We start from the raw sequence: 27,689 nt of genomic DNA on the forward strand, positions 1-27,689 counted from the left end.
ACGTGTAGTGTACTTTGGCTCATTGCATTGTAATTCTGACAGATTTAGCATATTGCAATTATTGTGATTAACACCGGTTTTATACCGTTGTAGAAGTAAAACTTCGTACAGCTGTGGCAAACGAATGATTCGAAGATCAGTGAAAAACGGTTCGGTGTGTTCTAGTCGAGGAGCATTCATAATATTTCTAACAGCTTTCTTTTGAAGAAGATACAAGTGGTTAATATTTGTTAAAGACGTGGTACCCCACACCAAAAGACAATAATTTACAACAGAGGAAAAAAGTGCACTATACAACATTTTCTTGATACTCTTCGGCATGAAATATCTCAGCCGACACAAAATACCGACAACCTTTGACAGCTTGTTCATCACCATGTCAACGTGACCATTCCAACTCAAATGCTCATTAGAAATAACACCTAAACTTTTGACCGCAGGAACCGTTTCGATGAGCGACTTACCGATCCTTAAACAGAGTGGTGGCATATTTGTCAACTTGTTACGAGGCCGGAAAAGCACGGCCTTCGTTTTTGCAGTGTTTATGTTTAATAAATTATTTTGAGACCATTCTTGGAGTGACTGTAAACATTTTGTGGCTTGTTTCTCAAGATCTGGCAACTGTGCAGCTCTAAAGAATAAAGTGGTGTCATCAGCGTAAATCACAAAGGTTGGAAGATTACTAATACAGACGATGTCATTAACATAAAGAAGAAACAGCAATGGTCCCAAGATGCTACCTTGCGGGACACCAGAAACGATGTGTCTAATATCAGATAAATCATTGTTTATTTTTACTTGTTGCGATCGAGCACTTAAGACTTAATTAAGTCAAGAAACTGTCCGCGGAAACCGTAATGCTTCACATCACCTCATAGGATGTTGTTAAGGTCAACGTAAATGTCACTCAATGTCGAAGGTCAGAGATCAAAGGCCAACTAAACGACTTCAGTCAAGGTCAGCGATCGAGTAAAATTCGACACCATAGCTGTACCATGTATGGTCATACATGACAAACGCGGTCGGGCTAAAGGTCATTCAAGGTCATTCTCCTGCCTACCCGACGACTGCTTTACCTACAGTAGTGAAGCTTTTCGCTTCAAAAAACAGCCGCACACAGGTCACTGGTGTCAAGATGGCGCGACCAAGAATAGCTCCCTTTTATGTAATCTTATCGCGAGATCGGCGTTGGTTCCCGAGCTTACCTTGACCAGTACCACGCCCCGATGCGTTTATGTCGGAAATCTTTTCTCGTCTTCGTTTTCTCGCTAACTCTCAAAAGTAGTTTTATGAGTCACTCGTTATTCACATTATTGAGATCATCGGCTTTTTTCCATTAGCTCATTAGTGACGATGCGAGCAGGCTGTAATCATTTTATGAACGATACTACAGTGAGTGGGGCTGTCAAAAATGCCTGTTGAGTTTCATTTCGAGGAAGGTTACAAAGTTCACGGGTGTAGTTTTCTGTTAGTGCAAGCTTTTTCATTTCCGTTAGAAAGGAGCAGCTCACGTTATTTGGTATTTTATTTTGGTTTGTTTTGAACTGTAAGCGTAGTTTTTGCATCACTGGAGCAATTACTCATTACCACCCACTGAAGCGCAGCCAGACACCTACAAGCGTAGCTTCATGGGAACATAGTGATCTTTCCCTAGAGCCCGCGTCCAGGGATCAAAATATTTTCCTATACAGTGCAAATTAGGTGTGGAGCCTGGCAATGTCTGTACCAAATTTCACGGTTCATTATCCGACAAACGAGCCTCAAATGTGAAAAGATATGGCCTGCAGTAAAAGTAACCGAGGTTGTTCTCATACCACATCATTAGATAAGAAGCACGTACTTACCAAGCGGGTCGTCCTCTGAGCTACGGAGCCCTTGCATGAGTTAATTATATCACAGAACGCGAGAACTGCCTGCATAAAATATTTATTATCATGTGAGCTTCTTTGCCTTACACGGCTTTGATATTGCGTTGTGGAGGTATGCGCCTTTAAGCAAGTTTAGCAAACAATGGCATGCATCATCTGGCACTGTTGTACATGTTCCTAAAATGTTCAGGACGCCGTTAATACGCTGCAAATGCAGACATAGGAACATTATTCAAACGACCCAGAAATTGTAGTGAGCGGTTGTCGCGCGCTGCTAAAATACAGTGAATTGTTCTTATTTTCGAACCACTAGTGGCAACGAATAACAATGGCAGCAACAATGTAAACTGATAAGCAAAATTGTTTGAAAAAAAAAACTTTAGAATTACTCATATGTTTAGAATCCGCAATTCTTGCCTCTACGTGATACGTGTCGTACATAAATATCCGCAATCAACACTTGAGATGTGTTTTGAGCAGTAAGTTAATGGGGTCGAGAATGAACACGTGCGACTACGACAATTAGCACTGAGAAAACGATTAAGGACAGATTAACTGCATAATTCATTTCCTCTGGAAACTTCGTAATTGCCTCTTACAATGTGCGGACGTACAAGCATCAACCCCTGTCACTTATAATTACATGTCCTTAATAGGCGACTTAGGTTGCCTTAAACTCAAAAGCCACGTTATACAAAAACGAGGAGGTTGAACTAGGCAATTTTTTTTTCTAAGCCGAGTTGTTCAAAAATAGACACCAAGTCAGAGCAAGCTCTAGTTTACTACTAACCAAGTAGTTCAACTCCACGTTCAAGCCAAGCATGACCAATTGATTAGGAATGATGTTAATCTCAAGCCAAATAGATTTATGTCCAAAATCGAAAATAATGGCAGCATTTGGTGGCGAATAGTGTCAACGAACTCATTCTTGGTATTGCAGAAATAAATGGCTTTGGAGATGAACATTTACCTAATAATATTACAAGGTTTTCGCATTACGTGCGTATGAAAGTTGCCAGAAGCTTGTGCGTTTCACACACCCGTATACGTATGCACACACACATGGGATAAAGTGAGCGTATAGGAAATTGGGAGATTTTATGCAGACAACGGTACGCTTGCGACCAACGTTAGGTCATCATTTTCGCATGAGTATTCAAAAGCATACTTGTTTGCATAGAGATTTGAGAACGAACAAAAAAAAAGTTTCACCTTTCGGAGCTTTGCATGAGGTACCAGCCTTGAAACATTTGCTATCTCTTGGGTGCAAGCTCTAGCCACGCTTGCGTAATACGTTTTGGCTTTGGGAAGTCTTTGCCCTAGAATTAAGAACATCTTATCATTCGCAATTTCTCTGTATGGTCGACTATAGCGTTTTTTCCATGTGAAATCGCCAATTTTTTTTTAATTAGCATAAGCGCCATAAAGAACAAGCTTTGCTTTTCATCCTTGCAGTGTAGCCTTTCTGACATACCTACAGGCCAAAAGGTCTCGAAACGGGACGAAACGGCTTCTCCGTACATTATGGAGATTTAGTCGTCAAGAGGTGCCTTAAGCGCTCCACAACTTAGTTAAAAAAAGTAACCACGTTGTCTGGTTACATTGGGAAAGATGGCGCAGTTTAAACGCTACCCGATGTGAACAGAGCCTGGAGCGCAAGGACTACATTCACGCTGAAAAGAACATCACCACCGCTGACTTGCAAACATCTAAGGACTTGTTTCAACAAGCGGCACAGTAATGGCGGAAGAGTGGTTAATAATAAGATATCCTTGAGTCAAAGCTATTCATTATCTCTAACTTGTTGAGAATTCTCTATTCTCAACGGATAACTCCTCTGCCTCTCCTTCTATTGTTCCTGTTGTTTATTCTAGACATAATTGTTCACAGTCTTCACTACGCACAACGTGTTTCATGTTTGATCGTAGCACTTCTGGTCGTAAGTTCAGCCGAACAATCACTGCAGCAATCTTCATGGCGTAAATTAGTTTGGGTATCTTTAAAATAGCCTCCTTAAACAGAGCGCCAAAACTGACAGTAAAACGGGGGCATTGGGTGCAGTGAGAAGCTTATAGGTGATGATGATTATGAATTTTTATCGCGCAAGGGCAACTGTGGCCAAAGAATTTCTATGTGATCATGCATGTATTGTACGCGCTGTCATTGATGTTATTTCCGGATCAGGCAATGCCAATGGAAACTGGCTCACACAACTTAATAATAATAATAATATTAATTGGTTTTGGGGGAAAAGAAATGGCGCAGTATCTGTCTCATATATCATATATAGGGCAACTGTGGCCAAAGAACACCATGGCACAAAGTTGCTTCATCTACTCAAGGTGGGGTCAGAGAACCATTTCCCAAGCATTTCACCCTAAAGAAGCCGAGCCCCAGGCAGGGGAAACCTTGTACTCATTGTATCACCGGTGGGTACCCGGCGGCACTGGGTACCGAGCCCCGCACCTCCAGCATGCGAGGCGGATGCTCAAACGACTAAGTCACCGCTGCGGTCAGAAGCTTGTAGGTGATGCAATACGTATATCTTTTACAGCGGAATGTCCGCTTCGTTCATATAATTTCTTTCCTTCGTCTCCAAAATACGGTGAATGAAATAGTAGAACTCATCTTTGAGCAGCGCGAAACACAAGACAAGAGGAAGAAACATGAGACGACACGAGCGCTTTTCTAACTCTAACAGTTTTCTAACAGTTAGAAAAGCGCTCGTGTCGTCTCATGTTTCTTCCTCTTGTCCTGTGTTTCGCGCTGCTTAAAGATGAATGCATTCCAACTCGCCCAGTTTTCTGTTCTCGTTAAATACTAGAAGTCTTCCGAGCCTGATAAATGCTCAGGGCTGTGAAAGTGCTCTTGGATATTAACGGAAAATGGAGAATAAATATGAGAAATAAAAAGGAAAATATGAAATACTTACAAGGTATTTCGGTGTCACATGCATAGTCAAGGCGTGATACCATGGTCATAATAAAGAAAAATAGGCACCATCTCGGCCACATAGGTAAAGAGATAGCAGCGCTTTAGGCCCTGGAGTCCTGTGTCAAAGACCCTATGAGGAGAAAAAATAGGTCTGTAAGCGCATTCAAAGAAAATACACACTTAGTTATTCACTGCGCCTGCAAATGCAGAAAAAGACGGCAGTGGTTTTTCTTAAACCAGCGCATTGTCTATCGTCGGCACACTGGTTTTTCTTCTCTGAGTAGTTGTGACGCAGCAGACTTACTAGCATAGATAAGTTGCTTGCTGCGCTTCGACAAAATGTTAACTCAGATAGCTTAAAAATTTCGATTAAAAGACTTGTTTGAACTACAAATGCTGATGATCGAAATTGATTAGGTATGAATACAGATAGAATAAGAAATATTGAATTTTTTTATCTTTTAGAAAAGACGGTCAGCATTGATCGAAGAGACGAGGTTTGTGAATGCAAGTTTAAAGTTTTCAGCTAAGCAGATCAGATTTAAATCTTCGGATCTAGACGAGAATTTCTATGTGATCATGCATGTATTGTATGCGCTGTCATTGATGTTATTTCCGGATCAGGCAATGCCAATGGAAACTGGCTCACACTACTTAATAATAATATTAATTAGTTTGGGGGGAAAAGAAATGGTGCAGTATCTGTCTCATATATCGTTGGTCACCTTAACCGCGCCGTAAGGGAAGGAATAAAGGAGGGAGTGAAAGAAGAAAGGAAGAAAGAGGTGCCGTAGTGGAGGGCTCCGGAATAATTTCGACTACCTGGGGATCTTTAACGTGCACTGACATCGCACTCAACTTTCCAAAACACATTTCCAGAGCTCCAACTCACTCTTCGTGCAAGCATGTTCAGTATACTTGAAAACAAATAGAAACCTTTAGGATAAGCAGGCGTTGATCTCGCAGTTTATGATTCTTTTAGTGATATGGACGTGCTTATGCATGCTACTATGATATCGACCTTCATCCCTCTCGATGCTATCATAAACGATAGAGTGTGCAATTATTTCTGGCATTTTATTACGACGGTATTTTCTTGTGTTACTGAACGCAACTTTTTGACCAGGTCGCCTAAATTGTTGTGGGGCCCTCCATTTGGGCGTCCCTAAAGGCCATGTGTCGCTTCAGGACTCGATAAACGCTACAGTTTGCAATTTGAATGCATTTTAATATTTATGAAACTTGCCGGTGCAGTGTTAATTTCAGTGCGATATCATCAGTCCTAATAATCCGATTGTAGTCGAAGATCTTTTATGCACGCAAAGCCTTCGTAAGCGCATAATATTCATTTAGTTAGACACAATGAGGGCCACTCTAATATCCTTCGTTTTGCATAAAGATAACGAAAGCTATAGCTGAATTTTTTATTTAAAAAAAAACGTTTAATACCCTTATTACTAGAGAGTTGAAACAACGATGCTGGAGGCGCGAATAACACGAGATTGCTCTCAGAGCTAGTGACCGAAAACCACTTAGAAGGATGAAGGAAGTCAACAGGAGAGATAAAGTAACGCCAAGGCAAAGCAAAATGCGAAATCCTCACTATTCGATACCCCGTGAATAAAAGAGCACAGGTAATAAAAAAAATTACTAGCGGCAAAATTGAAGCCCCCTCCAGAGGGAATGCATTCACCTTGCAAGTGAAGATGCACTGCGGAAGCAGGTTTTCTTGAAACTTTTCTTGCGCAAATGATGCTCTGGAAGCAACGTGCTTCGCTTTCTGTAAAGCTATCTTGTCATCGCAGTTCTGGCAGTCATTCTGGAGGAAATCGAGGCAGCACGGTTCCTCTGCTCCAGGCGCAGACGGATGGAGGTATTTGCACAGATATGCAAACAATATTTTATAGCCTTGCAGCGAATCAACCCGTAGCCATTACTCATCTTTTCATGCTTGTGTGTTTCAGACTCAATTCAGGTGCAGGTTGAGCAAATACCTCGGCAAGAAAAAACAAAATATAGAGTACAAGGAGCATGAAGCAACAACAAAAAGCTGGATCCTGCAGAGTCAGAAACTCGCTTAAGGAGTTCTTTGTTGTATTCTATGGAAACATTCAGTTGCTTTACTTGCTATTTGCCCTTTCCCGTCTAAGCTAGGGATGTTGAATACCTCTAGCCTCACTCCAAAGACCTTGTACCGAGGTGACAAATGTTCTGCTGGCAACTGATGGCTAATGTCGCCAGTTTCTCTCACCGCTGCTCCCGATTTCAGAACTTAGCTTGTAGGCTCAAGTTTTAGCGAGAAATTAAAGCATTACTGAACATTTGAGACGATCGCGAGTCTCTGTTCAGGTGGTGAAACTTTATTACATAGTAGATGTCCCAGGGCCCTAATTAGAGGATGGCCCGATGCCTAACAGACGAAAGGAACAGGTTTCGCTTCTTTAAATTAGCCTAGCTCACTAACACTGACCACAAAGACCACCGTTCTGAGCAAAGTTCTGCAGGCGAAATAGAGTAAATTGGGAGGGGGGGGGGGGGGGGGGCTAAACCAGTCGTACAGGTTGCGATCTTGCCGTGGCTTGCCCTGGTGCCGGACCCTCCTGAGGACCCTCATCAGGTATAGACTCTTGGGGATGGACCTACGCGACATATCTTCAACCACTGAGGGAGCTACAAAAAGGACCTTAGCGAATACTTACAAACTCCGGATATGACCGCCAAAGCAAGGTATTGTTTCACAAATAACAGTCATTGCCTTTTGACATACTCCGTGAAAAAATATGGCCATTACCGTGAATCCTGTCCTCAGACACAGCCATTCTTTCCACGCATTATTATTCTACTCCTCATTCCGCACCATCAGAAATGCGTTGGCGGGTAACTTTAATTCCCCCCCCCCCGAAATGTGTATGGGGATCGGCGAATTCAATTTAGGGGCACAAAAGTATGTGTATCTTATTATCCAAAGTGAACACTGCACAAAATTTTTCCACACTAGTGAAGGAAGGTTTTATGTCCTTGATTTCTCATGTTTAAAAATTATAACACATTGGGTAAGAGCTTTGAGCTAGAAGGTTTATTTCCCATGTATATATAGTTCTGTTCTTAAGTATTATTTTCCATGTATATATAGTGCTTACATATATTGTACTCATGTATGAAATATTATCCGTTGTTAATACCTATGTACCGCTTCCTCTTACATAGCGAACATATTGGTTTGTATTCTTACATACATACAAAGCCTGTTTAATTACACGTTTGACTTGGACCCATTTGCTAGCCGTTCGCTAAGGGTCCAAACAGTTATTTTGCATTTTTGTACTTTACGAGGAACCAAACAAACCTTGACTTAATTGAACCCCACAAAAAGTGCTGAAGGCATGCGCACAAGACTGCACGTGACCTGCACCAATTCAATTTCTCAATTCAAGTTTATTTGCATCTATACATGTACAGATGACGGGAGTACAGACAAAAAGCCAAATGAATTCGGCTTGACGGGGTCCGTGCCCCCTACAGAAATGACACTGTGCACAATAAAGAGAACAGAAACATACAATAATGGATAATCGAGAAAAAGAAACATTAGTGAACATTGCATAACAGAAATACATACGGGTAAAAAAAAATCATCTATAGAATGCTGCAAGGAATTGTATTACAGAATGCGAATAGTATAAAATGGTACAAAAATACGGCCTTGAAATTCACCTCTTTAAATAATAAGTTATTTACAAGCAGAGAAAACTGGCTAAGCATTCATGGCGTCAGTTTATACCAGAGCAAAACAAAAAAAAATGAATCCACAATGAGCCCATTAAAAGAAGAAATAGGTGTCTATCGAGTTTCTAATGAAAAACCACGTTTCGACTCGTCGATTTCCGAGCAGCCGCTTGCTTGACAGCGTGTCTGTCGCGTCCACCGTGGGAGCATGATAGACGTGTACGTGGCTGCGGTACCAGCTCGGGCCCAGTGCATTAGCACCTAGCGCGGTGATCTCCGGACAAGCGGTGGTGCTCTGGTGGCACAACTAAGTCTCTCTCTCTAAAGGGATTAAGGATGTTGCAAGCTAAGTAAGACTAGGCAGCGCTATAGTTTCGCCAATCGCTGCACAATAGGGGACTCGGGTGATCATACCCAGCAACTCTGGGAAAAAGCACAGCTGGCTGAGAACAAAAGCACACTACGCCGATAAGATAACTGAATCGAGCCCAGACGAGACACGATAGCCTGTCGAACGCACGTATTGATGGGCAGCAGGCTACAATGCGAGCTTCAGACTTAAACGTCCCCAGCCCGGCTGCAAGTTGTGCTCCGGTTTCGATTCCCTCCCACCAAGCGTCACCGCAGCCAGAAGAAAAGGGGAAACGGGAAAGAGAACTTGTGCAGGGAGAGTTAAGTCATCATTCTTCTCGTCATCCATGCCGAAGACGTGCGAATAATTCCAGTAGCAGTGACACATCTTGCATTTCGTGAAGTGAAGCGGATGCCCCACGTTGCCTTGTAGTTCTGGTGTTCAAGCTCTCATTACACCCCCTGTGCGGACCATCGGCGTTCCAGGGATCGCATACGTTGGAGTAATTTCAACTTGTGCGTTAGGGAAGTACGCGCGCCCTTTTCCTTGCGATCACCTACCGATTATCCTAAGACAGCTTATTGTTTTGGTTTATACAAACTGCGATGCGTTCTTTTTTCATGTTGTTTTGCTCATTACCGGTTTCATCATTTCCTTTTGATTTAAAGCTTTGGCCTGTTTGGCTATGTATAGTAGGAAGTGCGCACTTTTCGGTTCTAGCGCCTGTGCTGCGTTATGTCCTTTCTCTTCTCACTGCTTTTTTGGGGGGAGAGTTTGGGAAGGTTTGAAATACTTTCATTCATTTTCTGCACAGGAACTCTTTAATCTGGACCACTACACCCGACCTATGTTTTACAATATACTACAGGCGAACGGGCGCACAGGGACTCCATTTCTCAAAGTCGCTTCAGCGGTACATGCGGCTCATTTACCCGCGTTCTCTTCTCCTAAGTGTCAATGATCAACTCTAACGCTAGGAGAAAATTGCTCTGGCATTAAGAAACAAAATGCGTCCAGAGGGGTTCGTAGTTTGTCAGAAAGAGAGAGGAAAAGAGGACCACCTTTGAACTAGACCCGTCTGTGCCACCGCCTCCTAGATTGGCCGGGTGTCGTATTGTCACCTCCCGCTTTACGGGGCGGGATACCCGCTTAGGCTGCTTCGCCCGTTCTTCTTTGCTTCCCCTCAAGGCCGTCCCCTGCAACATTATTTTCTACGACAGTTGTCAACAGCAAATGCCTTCCTTCAGGAGTTGCGACATCTATGACATCCAGAATGCTGCTATGCATGGCGATTCTCACCCTAAGGATCAAGACTTGATTTCCTACCTTCGCTATGATAAGAAATGGCCAGATACGGCAAGATATCGCTATGGGCAGATATGGCTGAGCATTTCCGGCCATAAGCGTAAATGACACGCCAACGACTCTTTCGTCCATTCACTTTATCAAGGCATTTTAACCAACTCATACACTACATAAGGATCTGCAGTGGCTTTTTGTGTCGCTCTTTTATTTGGCCGACAACATTCATCGGGTGGGCAACGGCTCTGCGTATTCGCACTAAGCAGAGTGCAAACATAACCTTCATCAAAAAAGGAATCACAATAGCTGTTGCGCCACATTCGCTATCGCATACGATTGCGTTTCACGCCTGTACTGAATGTGGATGATATGCCTCACTGGAGATAAAATACCTCGCATTCACGTCATGTATTTCCCCCGCACAGGAGCACATGTTTTGTGGACGAGCCAGGATGCAGCTGTTTTTGTGTGCAGCTCCAAAGAAACGAATGTGGGTTTCTGGCTTCGGTTTAAAAAATGCGTTCAGCATTGTTCTATCTCTTACCGTGTCCGCGCTGATCTACGTATCACATACCAGATCGTCGTAACTCCTCGAGCAGCGACACTACCGCTGAAGCTATGTATTTCGAGTTCCCGTTAGTGCTCGCCTATCGTCTATGTTTTCTTATTATATCAGAATGTTCACTTGCAGTTTTTGTGTGGGTGCTTGGCGAAAGCTGCAGCCTCAGGCGTACAGTAAGTAAGGATGTTGATTTCGATGGCACTTTTTCTCTTTAGCTCATTCCCTCCAGCCTTCAAGATGACCGCCACTGACGTCATACGAGAACTGGGCGACCCGGACAAGCTGTGTGGTCTGGAAGACCACATTGTACTGAAGTTTACGGAACCTTGGCAACCCTCTCGAATGACAGCGTCTGCGGAATTACCCACAGGCCTGCACTTTGAAGATGGCGGGCTGCGGATTACGGCCACCGCGGAGAGCTTCGTCAAAAACTGCGGAATCATTTGCCAGCGCCGCGTTGTGGCAGCTCTCTTCGCCGGCTGCGCAGAACTGCGCTCTTGCGGACCGCTTGCCTGCGCAGCCCGAAAGGTGCTCTCCAGTGCTGAGACGCTGGTGATCGTCCACAACCGAGACTACGTTGTGAACTTGGTGGACTGGTTCCGGTCGGTAGAAGTACTCGTGCTCCATCACGATCTGAAACGGCAAGCTTTGCCTGAAGGCTGGAAGATGCCGGAGGGTCCAAGTCTGCCGCAATTGAAGAGACTCATCGGAAATACACCCGGCTTGGGTTTGGGCAACTTGTACATGTTACCGGCTACGATATATGCGTTGGCCTGTGGTTGTCCCCAAGTGAGCATCTCTCTTTCCTTACTTTCATTATTCATTACATATGTTCTGGTCTTCTCAGTTGTTTCTTTGATAACTAGCTGAGGTAGCCTTCTTGATAAAGAACTCGCTGGGCACAGCTAGGAACCTCAAGTTTGCATTAATGTGTTGGTAAGAAGATATTTATCTGTCACGGCCTGGCCTTCAGAAGACGGGAAGCAAAAGGCTTAAACTGGAAGAACGTTGGCAATGACGTTGCAAGAAGACTATTAAGCGTTAGAGAGCACTGTGGTCCATATAAGCGGCTTGCTTGAGGTGCCACATTCTTAATCTTCCGACCCGCAGACGGGAGGAAAACAGGACAAAAACCTTAACTGTCAGGTTTTACAGTACAAGCATCCCGTAATACAAGCATTACGGGAAGACTTGGAGGAAATAAACATACGAAAAGCATAGCCGGGACTCCACGCTGAAAGATAGGAACGGAAATGGAGGTATAAGAGAGTGTAAAGATTATGCACTTTACTGAATATGCTCAGCTATTGGCTCTAAATACAAGGGTTCGATCCCTGCCGCGGCAGCCGCATTTCAGTGGAGCCGAAATGCTAAAGGGTCGTGTACTGTGCGATGTCAGTGCACATTAAAAATTTCCAATTGATAAAAATTAAGCGGAGCTCTCTACTACGGCGTCCGCATAGCCTGAACCGCTTTGCGACGTTAGAAGCCCCGAACCAAACCATTTATGAAGTGCACGCCATTTGATTAGATCAAGTGTCACGTCCATATATTAGCGGCAGATTGCAACCTAACAGGAATATCATGGCAATGCCTGGTAGAGTAACTGTAACTGGTGAAGTAACAACTTTGATCATTTTAGGCATGGAACCCCACATGCAAATAGCATTTCTTTAAAAAATTACCCCAGGCCTACCGCAGGAGGTAATTGTACAACGAAAGTTTCGGCCAGTTTCTAGAGTACTAATAAAAGGTGTAAAATTTGTTCAGATATTTATAATATAAAGAGAAGACATGTATTTGCAAAAGAGGAATAAAGATATATGCAGGGAGAGAGGAGAACAACAAAGGGGCGAGCAGCCCAGTACGAGAACACGCACTTTGTCCTCGTAGCTGCTCACGCCTACAGCCGTGCAAATATTATCGACTCTTGTTGGCCTGTTCCCTGGGCAATGCTTTTGAGATATTTGCAAAGCAAAGTAGTGAGCAGTGTCTATGCGCCAGCAAGTGACTCGCTTTAGCAGGTTTGCTAACAGCGATGCGAAAGCGCAACCGTGTCAGCGCTCTAGCTGCGTGTTTTGAATCACGCAGTTACAGAAACGCGCCTGGCCCGACTGCCTGATCATAAGGTCAGTAATTTGAGAAACTCTCCTCACATGTCGCCCCTGATTGCATGTTATTGTGCGAGTGGTGCATCATTTCGTGCCCCAGCTATGCGGTGCGTGTGTTCGACTCCTTTTATTCTGCACTGTTCTCTGTCCCTTTTCTTGCCTTTAAATATAGCAATGCACACAGCTATAAGCGCTCTCTTGTCTCCCAAGTTTGTCTCATGTGGGTCAGCCATCGGAACAGCGCTCGCAACCGCCGCGGTGGCCTAGTGGTACCCACTGGTGATAAAACGGGTATAAGCGTCCCCTGGCCTGGTGCTCGGCTTGTTCAGGGTGAAAGGCTTGGGAAATGAGTCTTTGGCCCCGCATTTACCAAATAAAAATACCTTGTCCCATGGCGCTATTTGGCCGCAGATGCCCTTGCCGGCATGAAAACCCACTATCATCATCAACAGCACTCGTCGTGTCACTGTGACATGAAGCAGGTTACAAAAAGGTCTGCTAAACTCTCACCGAGACAAAAGGACATAAATTACCTCTACACAATCCGTAATGCCATAAGTGGAAAATTGTTTCCTTTTAGATTACTACAAAGATATGAAATTTGTGTTGATTGCTTAACATCTCTGCAGGGACTAGGAACAAGGCATTATTTTACTGCGTCGGTGTTTGCAGAAGCAGTGTCGAGAACTAGAGTCCTCCTTCCGGTTCATCATTTCTTTACCCTTTACGTTCTCTGCAGCTGTACGAGGTGCAGACATCCATGCATGAGGTCCTGGACCCAATGATAACTCTCCTAGACACAATGCTGACGTTAAATCCCCCTTTACTGACGTCACCCAGCCTGGTTCTCGGAATGTGCATGGAGCGTTTGGATGGAAGGACGTTCACCCCTCGAGCCTGCGACATCACACCATTCCTCATGACGAGGGCGAGAGAAAACTTTCGTGGAGTAAGACGACTCGAGGTAATCAAAGCTCCGGCTGTGAGCCATGGTACATATACAGTGTTCGCGAAAAATAATTTCTGGTGGTTTAGCTGTGGTAAACCCTGGTCGAAAGCGAAAAGCTGCATCTTCGTGGCTACGTTTGTGGTCAAGCGAGTGGCGATTTCCATACATAGCCATATTGACACACACACAGTAGTAGGCATTTTTTTATTTGTTAAACATTTTGGTTTCTTCGAAACGACATAAACTTCGCGACCATGACTTCTCGGCTCGCAGCTACGGCAGGATGTTCTTCTTCCTACATCGCCCCAGGCGTCTGGTGGTGAGGACGCACACGCGTGCTTATATACCACTCGACTTCTTGCTCTCCTTTTATATGACGTCAGCTACAGCAGCGACACGAGTGGCTATTACACCAACTATCTCGACTTTGACCTTTGATCTTTCACCTCTCACCTTGTCCTTATGGACCACCTTGGTGCCGAACCTGACTACCACCAGTTATGTTCATGGTTTGACCTCTAGCTACATTGAGGGTCAAACTTGCGGCCCGGCTAACGGCTCGAAAAGCTGGCGTAGTGAAGCTTTTCGCTTCAAAAAACGCCGAACTCTGCAACGCGAACGCCGAGATGCGTGTGAGTTAGATAGGCATCTAAAGCATTATAATGGTATAAAGTAAACATCTGACATCGAAACGTATAAATTTGTACATAAAATAAGACCTGGCAGGGTTCTCTGTGTCTTTGTGGTACAAAGTGCCAGAAAGACTGCGGTCTTGAGCAATACTGCTGCGTGGCGTATCACAGGATGTAAATCACACAAAACTCTCCTCCCTGGTCCTGAAACAATTGGCCCGGAATCAAGCTGTGGGCAGGGTTCTTCGGTATACAACATTCTTTGGACCATACGAATCCTAATACAACAGTTCGAGTGAATACAAGTTCGAAGTTGGCAAGGGAATATGCAAGGGAATATTGGTAGTGGAGTAAAACTTTTTTGGGGGCTAATTGGTGCTTCATTTTCTTCTTTAAAAAACGTACTTAGCGCAACGTAAAGACGTTGACAAGAAAGAAAGTCAGGACAGAAGAAAAACCGCACGCCACGAAAGTCAATATATTTTTAAAGCACTATGAATTATTTGCTTGCCAAAGCTACTGCAGAAATAAAAACACAGAGTATGATACCGGCCAGAACTACACCCCAAGCAATGAACAATGAGCTTCCGTACGAAATACGTTAACAGTGATTGAACAGCGTACATAAGGCAGGCAATTATAGGTAATTTCGTGAAAATGCTCTCTGAATGGCTATTCTATCGCACGTTGCAATGAAAAAGAAGCAAATTTGTTGAGCACCAGAAACTGATTAAAACTGAACCTGAAAGCAATGTTAGCATACTTAAGTGTTCACCACCAAGAAAACGTCCAGGTTGCAGAGTACAGCACACCGCCTAATCTCATTTCACTGCACAGGTCTGCACGTGGCGCCTCGACTCAGTTCCCGTGATTCGCCGATTTACGGACGTCACGGACCTCACGTTAAGTTATGTTGCGGGAAGTGTCATACCTTTCTGGCGCCTGTACGAAGACGTGCTTATGCAGCTGCGACTCGAGCACCTCACACTCAGGTTCATCTCAGACATCCGTCTCTGGACCATCGCGAGGAACTGGCCAGACCTCCAGAGCCTGTCGCTTGTCGAGTGCTCTGTCGCGAATGAGCAGCAAGAAATTTTAAGGGGTTCGTTACAGAGCCTGGTCAGTCTTCGCTTGTGCCTGTCGGAAAACGGTGCATAAGTTGAAAAGCGTGCAGTGAACATGCTTTTGAATGCGACGACGCAGCTGGCAACCTTGCGCCTTGAAGGCGCAGTTCTGTGCGCGTTATTTTTAGATCGCTGCAGCACGGGGCCCTTTCCGAGCCTCCAGCATCTAACGCTCGCAACGGATAAACCCCTGCCGGGACTGGGACTCACTGGCGATGACCTTCAGTGTCTTGTGGGTGCCCTGCCGTCACTTCGGTATGCAGCAACGGACAGCTATGACCTCCGGCTGTTCTTCCAACATTACATGCCCGCTGTTATGACCGGTTGGTGCCACTGCACGACCTGTGCTGCGGAGTTTCCTCGCCTCGATGACGACCAGAAGACAGTTTGGAACAACATGAATGCTAAAGTGTAGCCTGTCTCTTGGTGACTTCTTCACAATGGCAATGAATCTTGTGTTAAAATGTTTATGATTCATGTTTTTGATTTATGGGGTTTACCGTCCCAAAGCAATTAACTCAGCCTATGAGGGACGCCGTAGTGGAGGGCTCCAGAAATGTCGACAGCATGGGGTTCTTTAAAACATATGCGCACGGTAATAAAGAAGAAAAACTGTTCTTTGATTATGTGGTCAGTGCTTGATGTAAACCACCCGTTCACAATTAATCAGAGCATTCACAATCAAAACTATTGATCTTTCAACTAATACACTGCATATATACGAATCCCACGAATAGAGGTGCTGAAAACGCTGCTTCTTGTCGAGACTTAGTTCCTGAAAACTAAACATTTTGACCGATTTGCCTGTCTGGTGGGGTTTGAAGGCTTCTAATAAACTCTAACGCATCTTTAATTAAAGCCTTTAATTTGAAACCCAACGTTTCGGAGCTGACTCGGTTCCTTCTTCAGGGGCGACTGGGGGCAGTAGATACTCAAAGACGCAAGTCGAAGGCGCAAGCCGGCTCCGAAACATCGGGTTTTAAATGAAAGGCTTTGGTTGTAGACGTGTTAGAGTTTATTAGAAATCCTTAATTCCTGAGCGTATAGGTGAGGTTACAGACACGAGAAATAAACGAATCATGCCGGTGGCCACCATGGTTCGTGCAGAAAAGAAAGCCAAGACGGCAAGAATGTGTTAGCTTGAAGATGATTGGCTCATTAGGTATACTTAAACGTTTTTTCGTTGTTTAAACAGTCTCTGTGGTACTTTTACTTCCAGGAGAGCAGCGTGTTTTACTTATTTGAGTAAACAACGTCAACTAAAGAATAAGCAAAGGGGTACCGCATTGAACAGGTGAATAGAAGTATCTGCCTATTCAGGGTTTCCAGCATGAACTGATCTAAAGTTTGAAGATAAGCGACGCATTGCAAGGTTAGAACGAAGTAATTGTAATCAAGTGTCCCTAGTCATAACCTCTTAATTAAATAATGACCAATTATTGAAGGTTGAAAGATATACTCCTTCAGCACCAAAAAGAGGACAAAAATCTGGACTACATTTTCTAGAAAGTTCGAAAAATCTCAGTTCTACATAGTCAGCAAATCGTTAAGGAGAATGTTAGGGATCATTTGAAGAGTGCTGCTTAAAACTTTAGTTCTCTAAATGCGTATTTCGTCAACAAGTGAGGCGATTTTACTTGTCAGGAACAAAAGCCCCATGCTGGCTATTCGCTCGCTATGAGCGAAGAACATCTAGAGTTACTGAATAAAGAAATGGCTTACCGTTTCCCATTTCTTTTGTTTTATCACACATGTTTACTACGATTGTGTTTCAAATTTCACACATCTGAACAAAAATCTTCCTGTGGGTACTTTTCTCTGTCCTGATAAATTCCGTAAAATTACGAAGTGTTGCGAGTGTTTGTTTTGTAGAAAATTAGTTTGGAATTTTTAAGTCTTCGTGACTGAACGCCTATGGGAACACTGTGTTTATGACGTCACAAGCAGCATCGGCACGTTTACACCCCCTACCGTTTCGATAAACCGCGTTTGTTGTACTTGGATTGAACTTGGACGAGCCTGCAAGATTTTTGTCTTCGATACAGATGACGTCATCGCTTCGTCACAGACGTTAAAATGAAGCTTCGCCTCCCACCGTGCTTCAAAGTGTCGATTCCGGTTTTCTGTATTAAAATTCTCCCTTTATATTTTGGGTATGGTGCGTTATAGAGTCATTGCACGCCAAACGCTTCATAGTTTGCGCTCGGCCTTCGCGAATCTATATAAGAAAATTTGCGACTTTTTTATTGTGCCGTCAAAAGTGTTTTACAAGGTTATTTCTGGCAAAAAATTTTTCGGGTCATTTGACAACAGTTTTAATTTTTACGATTAATCAAAAAGTATAGACGTGTCCGCATTCGCAAAGTGCATATTTTTCAGTTCACGCTTCATATATTTTCTCAACAATGCTTATACACGGCTCTTTTATGTCGGGTAAGAAGAAAAAAGCAGTGCTAAATGGTAATTAATGTTTAGTTCTCGATATCTGAAATCTTTGAAATGTAGTGACCTTTTGTGATTATTGATAAATTTTTGTCGGCTTCCTGGGACAGCTGGAAAGGGATTGGTAGCAGATAAATACATACTCTTGCTAATCTACCTTCTTTATCTACCTGATATATCTTCCACCAGTGGGAATGCATTCTTTTTGTGTTTTGAGTGGTAATGAGCTCCACAGATTACCGAAATAAATTGTATAATATGATAGACATCGTGTCCATTGACAATGGCGAGTTTCTGTCCCGGAGATCCCATTTGCAACCGGCTCTTTACATGGCGCAGTCGTTTCGAAGATAGCATTCAGAGTGTTGCTGGTGGCATCTCACATTCGCAGCAGGGAGATTAATAGGGTGACTAATTTTTTGGCCGGAAAGGGCACCGGTAAAGCTTTGTTCTGGCACCCGCTGTCGAGTGAGGACACGTTTGGCGCTTATTGAATGCGTGTGATGACACTCGCGTTTGATAAAGTGCTTTGAGATCAAACATTATCTTTCCTGTTTTCAGCGCACATCTATTGGGGCCGTGCCAGAGCACAGTTCTTTTTCTGTTCAGCTCAGAGGATATTATTGACCGTGTGTAGTTTCGAGCGGGGATGATCTGGACTTTCTGCTTCCCTTTTTTTTTAATGTGAGCGTGCAGTCCTACCCATCAGAAATCTTTTCGTCACTACAGGTAGGATGGTTTGTCTTCCACGAAGGGGAGCTATCTCGTGATTCCATTCGTCTGAGTCTATAGAGCATGTTTTGTGGTTCCAGCTGGATTCTAGTTTTGCTCTAGTTGATGCCAGGATACTTGGTGAAATTTCGTGCCACCTGCCTTCGAACTACATGGTAAGTACCTACATCACAGCATACCTTGTGCATGTTTCCTGTATTCGATTATTGCTCATTCGCTGCATTAACACTCCCCAAATAGGTTACGAGCGCCACGTTACGTGAATAAAAGTTAGTCGACTCATCTAAACTAACGACTTTGTAAACCCCAAGGCTGTCTTCGCCGTACGCAGACGTTACTAAGCCTTTCCATATTCAGTGTTAAAGGTGGCGCTCCATGTTAGCCGGACTCGAATACAGGACATGACAGACTTAATTAGTCAGTAATGAAAATATAGTTCGTCCCCTGCAATGTGAAACTACACATTTTAGCCACCTTCATTGTAGCTATTCCCCCTTTCTTCGTTATTTAAAGGCGCTTTGGCCGGAGGTTTGGCGGCAGGATGAAAGAGGTTCACCTTACCAACAACAGTAAATCCCGATGAGTTTAAGGCCACCACCTTCGCGCAATATTGAGAGGCTAGCAGAGAGAGGTGACAGGCAAGCAAGCGTATTCAGGCGGTGGCGCAGGGTCAGGCGCGTAGAAGATCTAGGGCAATTTGCGGAGAACGAAACGCGCAGTTCATGTGATGATGGCGATCAGAAAAACTCTCCACCGGGGATCTAGGATCTCAGCATTGGCGTCCCGAGAGGCGACACTGTTTGTATGCTTTCAGTATTTCAGTAACACTGAGAAGTTTGTAGTATTGCCCTAAATTAACTGACGGTCAGCCAATATTCGAATTTTGAAGAACTGTTAATGCTCTCTTAAGATACAAAGACTCACTGCACACTTAAAAAAAAATTAATCAAGAACGTTAGAAGTACAATAAACAAATCGCTTTATCTAGTGCGTTTCTTTTTATGTCGTGTTTAATGAATAACGATAACGGAATCAAGCAAAACGTTATGTTCAAACGCCAACCACCAAATGTCGCTGTTCTTCTGTCCGTTATGACGTGTCATCTCGTAACTGGTGGTATGAAAGGGTGGTAAGGTCAGCAGTATCGACGGTGTTCTTGCTGCTTCTGCCATTCCCTCCAGCCTTCAAGATGACCGCCACAGACGTAATACGAGAACTGGGCGACCCGGACAAGCTGTGCGGCCTGGAAGACCACGTTTTGCTTAAGTTGGACAGACCTTGGCAAAGCCCTCGGAGGTCAACGTTGCCGAGAGGTCTGCACCTCGAAGATGGGGGACAGCTCATCACGGCCACCACGGACAGCTTCATAGCACACAGCAAAATCCTCTCCAAACTCCGCGTGGTGGCGGCTGTGCTCGCCGGCTGTACTGCCTTAGACTCTTGCCAGGCGCTTGCCTCCGCTGCTCGAAAAGTGCTCGCCAAGGCCAAGACTCTGGTGTTCGTTCACAACCGGGACAACGTCCTGAACCTGGTGGACTGGTTCCGCTCAGTTGAGGTTATTGTCCTACATCATGACCTGAGGCTGCAGGATGTGCCGGATGATTTCACAGGGTTTGCGGGCAATAGAAAGCCGCAGTTGAAAAGACTCATCGGAAGTTTTGCCGCCATGGGAATGGACAACTTGTTCATCACTCCACAGACCATGTGTCAATTAATATGTTGCTGTCCCCAAGTAAGACCACCCAGTTGCTACTATCATGATTTTTACTTTACGGATGTTTATTTTGGTTCATTGGTAGCTGAGGTGTTGGCTTCATTGAAAATATCGCAATGTAGAGATAAAAACAATAAGCTGTGTGTCGTCTAAGCGAGGACATAGCTGTCGTAGGGGAAGCCAGTACAGCATACACAGTGTACCTCTTTAACTATTTTAGTGGTTTTTCGACATAATTTCTACCTTAGAGGCTTCATCGCCTCCCTGCCCTACACCTCTCACCCTCTGCTCGGGGCTCTCAGCCGGTAATTATAATAGAAGCGGCCGCTACCTTAATGACACAACACGGCAAGCGTGGCTACTTGTTAAGCCAACAACATACCAGTTGATTTAGAGCATAACGAAACGACAAGGGTGCCTTATGACGTCTTTTTGATTTGGTCCTTGATTTCCGTCCCGGAAACAGGACGCTGAAGTGTAGAGACACAGACATGACACCTACGCTTTTCATTAGCATGTGCAGTGGGTGCAATTTCGTTACCTTCTCCGTCCAGCAGTTTTCGTTTGGCGCATTTAAGAGCTGGAATTCATTGAAGCACTCGGTTGATAGGAATCACGTTTTGGAAATTTTGAGAACTCATGTGGACATTACTAATGGCTATATAATAGATACCTAATTAGTACCTGAAGCACAGCTGCATTAGTTAACAAGTGAATCGTTGTCAGGAGTTTGGGACAGCTCCTACACAGCTCAGTTCAGCCATGCGAGTTATAGCACTTCATAATTGTTTTTTTTTCATAATTGGTTTTTTGGGGGAGGGGGGGAGGGGGAAGGAAATGGCGCAGTATCTGTCACGTATATCGTTGGACACCTGAACCGCGCCATAAGGGAAGGGATAAACGAGGGAGTGAAAGAAGAAAGAAAGAAAGAGGTGCCGTAGTGGATGGCTCCGGAATAATTTCGGCCACCTGGGGATCTTTAACGTGCACTGACATCGCACAGCACACGGGCGCCTTAGCGTTTTTCCTCCATAAAAACGCAGCCACCGCGGTCGGATTCGAACATAAGAAAAATCGCGTTTGTTCGTATATACAGGGTGTCTCACCTAAGGCTTTGCTCCATTTTCAAAAATAGGCTTCTTGAGTTCGAAGAGACCTTTTTTCGGCATAGCACTGTCAGCGGTACAGTAGACCAGAATACAGCTAAGAACTACTAACCAGCGGATTGGTTAACTAATATTGAATAATTAACTTTTCGAACATTACTTTTAAGACTCCTTAATAACCGAGAGGCGTGTAGCCCACCGTAAGTAATACCCATATCAATTTTTAGAATTTTGATAACGCAGTTACCCTCGGCGCTGTGGTCCAACAAATTCTGGCTACATAGCGCCAAAATACATGCGCCTTCGGGAAACCTTCAGGCAAAGCAACCTCCCCAGCGCACGTAACCCGTCAAAATAGCCAAACTTTCTTGAGCCACAGTGTAGAGGGTAACCGTGTTTTCGAATTTCTAGAAACTGATATGAATATTACGTACGGTGGGATACACGCCTTATAATAATTAAGGAGCCTAATGGTAATAGCTATAAAGTTAACTACTCAATATTTGTTGACCAGCCTGCTAGTTGTTGCGTCTCAGCTGTATTCTGACGTTCTGCGCCGCTAAGAAGCTGCAAAAAACGCTCTTCTAACTCAAAAAATCTATTTTTTGAAAAATGTGTAACGTCTCAGGTGAACCACCCTGTACAGCTAATCCCGGAGAGCACGGAACGGGTACTTCTCGAACATACATATTCTACGTGATCTCGCCCGCTTAGCGCCTTTTTTCGTATCATTAATCGTAAACATAACGGACTGCACTTTCCCGCAGGATTTAGGTTTGACATGACGTTGGGAGTATATCAAAGAAAGTGGTGTCTCGATGCGCCCCGAACATTTCTTCTCAAGTCATTCAAGGTTTAAACAATGGGCACCGATGAAAGGGCGAAAATTTAAAGCTCTTTTGGATAACAAGAACGATTTTTGAAGAAGTTACAGTTGCAATTGCTTTTTCACCTGTGCACTAAAGAAAGCAGGAGCTGGGCTCTCGATTGCTTATTGCCGCGTTTACCAAACCAAAGAAAATTGTCCAACGATTACACTTTCGCAACACAGCTCCCCAGTCTCGCGCTTTATGGCTCCAACCGAATTGTTCACATGCACGTCTTCACGCGCCTTAGCCGAATGGTCCAACGCTTCGTTGCCAAGTCGAATGTATGATAGAACCACACATCTTTTTTTTCTCAGAAAAAAATGCAGCCTTCAATTTTTGGTGTTGCGCTGCCAGGCGGCGAAGCAAGTGAAATAAAGCGCTGTCCCGAATTCCTTGTAACGGTGTCTATAATCAGCGATAGGTTTACTATCTAATGTAGTTCATCCATCATTTTCTGACGCACGCCATCATCGCCAATTCTCTGTTACTAGAAATGTCTTGCTTCAGACAGCGCATTTTTAAGTTCGACTGAACGCCTTCGGTGCTGCACACGGTATATGCGGTTAAATGTGGGTTTTGCGGAAACAACTACTTTAGCTTTGTATTGTCTGACGTCTAGCGCATAACTCTGATGACGAGGGAAAAATTTTGGTTTCCAGAAATTGTTGACAGCCTGGCGGTGAAAACAGTTGGCCTAAAAGACTAATGTTTGGTTTACTTGGTGGTGAAGATTTGTGGCTTAAAAGCAGGAACGAGTACGAAAAATTTTTTCGTAGTTCTCAGGCTCTGTATAGTGTGAAAGGCATTTGCTATTTGTATTACAGAGCAAGGTGAATGATAGCATGTTTGGGAAAAATGTTTAGAATATAAAATAAAAATAACAACAAATACACATTTTGGGAAAAATTTTAGAATATAAAATAAAAATAAGCACAATTAAAGACACCTGTGCCTGGTGGCACCGCCACTACGCCTTTTCATATGCCGCGATCTTACCGTCCGTCGATGCCTCAACCAATCCATCCCTCCCTCCTTCCCTCCTTCGCCCCATCTATCTCTTCACCCGGTCTGTCTGTCCGTACGCCCGCCCGCCTGCCCGCCCGATCTTTCATCCATCCATCCATCCATCCATCCATCCATCCATCCATCCATCCATCCATCCATCCATCCATCCATCCATACATACATACATACATACATACATACATACATACATACATACATACATACATACATACATACATACATACATACATACATACATACATACATACATACATACATACATACATACATACGTACGTACGTACGTACGTACGTACGTACGTACGTCCGTCCGTCCGTCCGTCCGTCCGTCCGTCCGTCCGTCCATCCATCGATCCATCCATCCGTCGATCCATCGATCCATCCATCCATCCATCCATCCATCCATCCATCCATCCATCCATCCATCCATCCATCTGCTTAAAGTGATACCTCAGACAATCTTCCCTTTAATTTTCTTTCGCCTTGGTGTTACCTGCAGCTGTACGAGGTGCAGACGCCCATGCATCACGTACTGGATCTAGACGACATCGTCCTAACCATGACGCTCATGACTGATCCATGTCTGCGGACGTCATCAAGCCTTGTGCTAGGCAGGATCATCTATCGGTTAGACGGAAGGACGACTGCCAATCCACTTGATGAAGTCACGCCGGGCGTCATGGTCCGGGCGAGCAGTTTTTTCCCAGAATACGGCGTCTGGAGGTAAGTCATCATTCCTAGTGTTCGGGCAAAACCAGTGAACTCTTCGACGACCGACGGAAAGGTTCTCGGGAGTCTAATGGTATTGTTTTGGCAGGTGTAGCTCAGGGGGACAAATTCCAGTGATGTTATTGACAGGTTATGGGACGTCGTACAGGCTGATTAACAATTACATGATAGCGTCTAACCCTGCGGACAGAAGAGAACCGGGAGAGCTGTCAAAGCTAATAAATAAACGCAATGTAGCCGTCATAAGGACGTTTACTATGAAGAGAACCCAGCTTGCTCTAAATAACGGAGGTAGCCTAAAAGAGGTGAAGAGGAAAGCAGGCATTGGTTAAAACCAGATGTATGCGTTAGGCCTTGTCATTATCATTATGAATGAGATTGTTAAAGTAGCTGGAGAGTTATACAGAAATGTATGCAGCAGTCAGTGCAATCAGAACGTTAATGAGAGAGGCACTAGCGCACAGCAATATGACATCCCGTCCGTAACGAAAAAGAAACTAAAGGAGCAATGAGAAAGGAAAACAGCCGGAGTAATTTGAAACGGATGGAAGAGAGTGTGCAAAGGTGTGACAGTGCTGCTCTGGATGCAGATTTATGCTCCGAAAGCACTACCATCAGGCGCATAGCAGCAGGCGTGTTCATAAGTGAGTTATTGCTGGCGATCGTTCCATGTGTACGGCCTTAGTGAAAAGAAAAGAGTCAAAGGGGGTTTCTTGTAAGCCGTGCAGGTAGTCTTTTGCTGTATCCATAAAAATCAGGACTTTTGGAAAGGTGAGTGTAACAATTCCTCTCACATTAATTACATTTTAAACACTGGATATGCATGAATTAACCAGCCACACAGTGCGGCCCCGAAGCAGGCTCTGAACTCTATACTTTTCGAACAGCCTGTACAAATTCAGAGATAAATATTCTTGCACAACGTTCTAAAACATTCAAAACACACCTCCAGGCAACACCGCGCCTCACGACACGATTTGCTCGACACTCATGTGCACAATATACAGTCGGGGACAAATGTCTCTGGACCGATTGCTCTTTAAACGAAACCATTTGTTCTGATATTACCTGCCGGCTGATGACCACACTTGTGGAGCTGAAAGAATATGATTTTGACTTCCCCGTACACAAGTATGATCACCATCTGGCGGATAATAAGACTGATAAAACCACCGTCTTCGTTTACGGAAAGTACAGTCTTTACCAAAAGTAACCGGGCACAAGTGGTTTGATTCTTAGTCGCGGAGCGAAGCTCTTGCGGCAGGCCTTAAGCTCGTAATCTGTGCAAAATAAGGGGAGCCCTTGTCCTCACATTCTTATACCTTTCGGTTTTTAGGGGTGCCGTAACGGCTCCGTTATGCTGTTAAGAAGCAAAAACCTGCTGCTCGGTTACCTTTGGCGAAGGGGATACAGTCCAGAGACTTTTGTCCCATACTGTGCATAATAAATGACGCATGCATAGATGCTCACACACATGCACATACAGTCACGCACGCACAAGCCTTCTTAGTACTAAGGCTTCAAGCAAGGTTTGTCAAGTAGGCATGTCTCAAAATACGTGATTACATTTAACATTAACAGGTGTCTCATTTGTAAGCGCGTCTTTCTATAGGCCCCGCAGACGGATGTGAATGCCACATACAGCATGTTTGAACCACAGTGTCGAGCACAGTTAACACTGTCATTTAATATCACAGGTATCCACGCGGCACTTGGACTAACTCATCCAAGTACCACACTGCGGATTTGGATGCAACAATTGTCATATGTGTGCTCGGTATCACCTTGTTTTCTTCCAGTTGTCAAGAGTTTTTCCTTGCAGTTTTGTCCTCTCAAACACTCCAGTTTTGGAGATTTGTAATTAAATTTAGTGTGTGCTCTTTTTGGTGTTGAGGTTTAGTTTTCTGGAAGAAGCACTGTACTGTGTTACTTTTAAGTATAATTTAAAATTTGAGGGGCCCACCATGAAGAATAAAATTTCTACTTGAGTAATCTCCACGTGCTTAACTTCTTCATTGTCGCTACAGAAACTAATTTGCGACACTGTGATATTAACGGTAACCACCAGGCCGATGTCGCTGCGCGTTCTGCTCACAATTACGGACTTCCAGTGAGGATCCCAATATCGAGACCTGACGCTGCGTGTGGACTTCGCCCTTTGGCGCTGGAGCTCACACTTTCAGCGTGGGACACGGGAGAGTTTTGCAACCTCCGCCTCAAGGCACTGGACCCTGAACTGCGCCTTCGTCTTCCACGTAACTTAGAACGTCGCGACGCAACACTGTTATGCCGTTAATGGATCGGTGTTGCATTTACCAGTTACTATGCTTTCCGAATGGGGATGGCCGACAGCCCTGCCTGTGAGAGCTGTGGTTGTGAGGAGACCATCGCTCATCTTCTCTGTGAGTGCCCTGCATTTGCGAGTGCAAGACATACACTGTGTTGTGCCCTGGACCACCTCGATCCTCGCCCATTAACAGAGCAAAAGATCCTCGGTCCGTGGCCACAGCAGTTGACTGCCCTCAAGGCATACAAGGCACTCTTTGCCTAGTTGAGAGCGACTGGATTGAGTGACAAATTGTGACAGCGTTGTGCGTGTGTGTGTTATGCCTTTTTCCCTTCTCTCTTCCTTCTTTTGGTCCCCTAATCCCTCTTCCCCAGTGAAGGGTAGCCAACCGGAATCCTTTCTGGTTAACATCCCTGCCTTTCCCTCCTCCTCTTTATCTATTTGCGACAACCAAGTAGTTTAGCTATGGCTAGAATGTCTAGGAGAGCCCCATTAACATAGTCAAATGACCAACGCAGACTAGTTTTCATAGTTTGCGCACTAAGAAACAGTTTTAAAATATTCGTTAACAGCTGTTGATGTACGACTGACCTAAAAGTGTTTTGTGCCCTATGTAGCCTTTATATGCGGCAGGAATTATAGATCTGCACCTGCGGTCGGATACCACAATAATATCGATTCTTCCTTATCTGTTTTCATTATGTCACACTATGCAAATTTGCCTGTTTTGAAAGCGTAAAACTTATGCTGAGTCTTAACAGCTGGAGTAGGGATGTCGAGAATTTTATTTTCGTCATCCCTTAGTTTACATTCACTTCAGGACAATGGCCTCTTCCGGTGATCTCCAGGTGTCACTCTCTTTCGCCAGTTGCATGCCACACATTCCTAAGAAATCTCTTAATCTTATCTCACGAGCTGGCGATCAGCGGTCTCCTGCTACATTTTTCTTTAAAATTTAATTTGTTGTAATAAAATGGGCACAAGCTTTCTATTACCTGATGCTCGGCTTATCGGGGGTGAAATGCTTGATAGATTGGTCTCTCACCTAACATTGAGTAGACGAAAAGACATTGTGCTATGGCGCTTTTGGTCCACAGATGACCTTGTGCAATTAAAATCCATCATCAAATTAATTTTTTTGCTCTAAGAGACCATTGGCTATTCATTCTCTGTATCACATGCCCTTCACAGCTCCATTTTCTTCTCTTAATTTCAGCTAGAATA

At 44.2% G+C, this 27,689-nt stretch overlaps 1 protein-coding gene across 1 annotated transcript; it reads left to right on the plus strand.

Annotated features, from left to right (window-relative positions):
• Positions 1 to 10,469: 10,469 nt before the first annotated feature.
• On the plus strand, positions 10,470 to 26,071 carry LOC144103724 (uncharacterized). The gene is made up of 5 exons (XM_077636381.1): positions 10,470 to 10,672; positions 10,960 to 11,533; positions 13,595 to 13,819; positions 23,949 to 24,172; positions 25,876 to 26,071. Exons 1-5 carry the CDS (start codon positions 10,614 to 10,616, stop codon positions 26,069 to 26,071), a joined length of 1,278 nt encoding a protein of 425 aa, XP_077492507.1. The 5' UTR covers positions 10,470 to 10,613.
• Positions 26,072 to 27,689: the final 1,618 nt, after the last annotated feature.

Source organism: Amblyomma americanum, chromosome 9, assembly GCF_052857255.1.
Source record: "Amblyomma americanum isolate KBUSLIRL-KWMA chromosome 9, ASM5285725v1, whole genome shotgun sequence".
NCBI lineage: Eukaryota > Metazoa > Arthropoda > Arachnida > Ixodida > Ixodidae > Amblyomma > Amblyomma americanum.

Bases quoted from the DNA above. Each gene is read 5' to 3' on its own strand.
- LOC144103724 (XM_077636381.1), top strand. From the start codon at position 10,614: ATGTTTTGTGGACGAGCCAGGATGCAGCTGTTTTTGTGTGCAGCTCCA. The intron at 10,673-10,959 runs GTGGGTTTCTGG...TTTTCTCTTTAG, and splicing joins GCAGCTCCAAAGAAACGAAT to CTCATTCCCTCCAGCCTTCA. The intron at 13,820-23,948 runs GTAATCAAAGCT...TGTTACCTGCAG, and splicing joins GTGGAGTAAGACGACTCGAG to CTGTACGAGGTGCAGACGCC.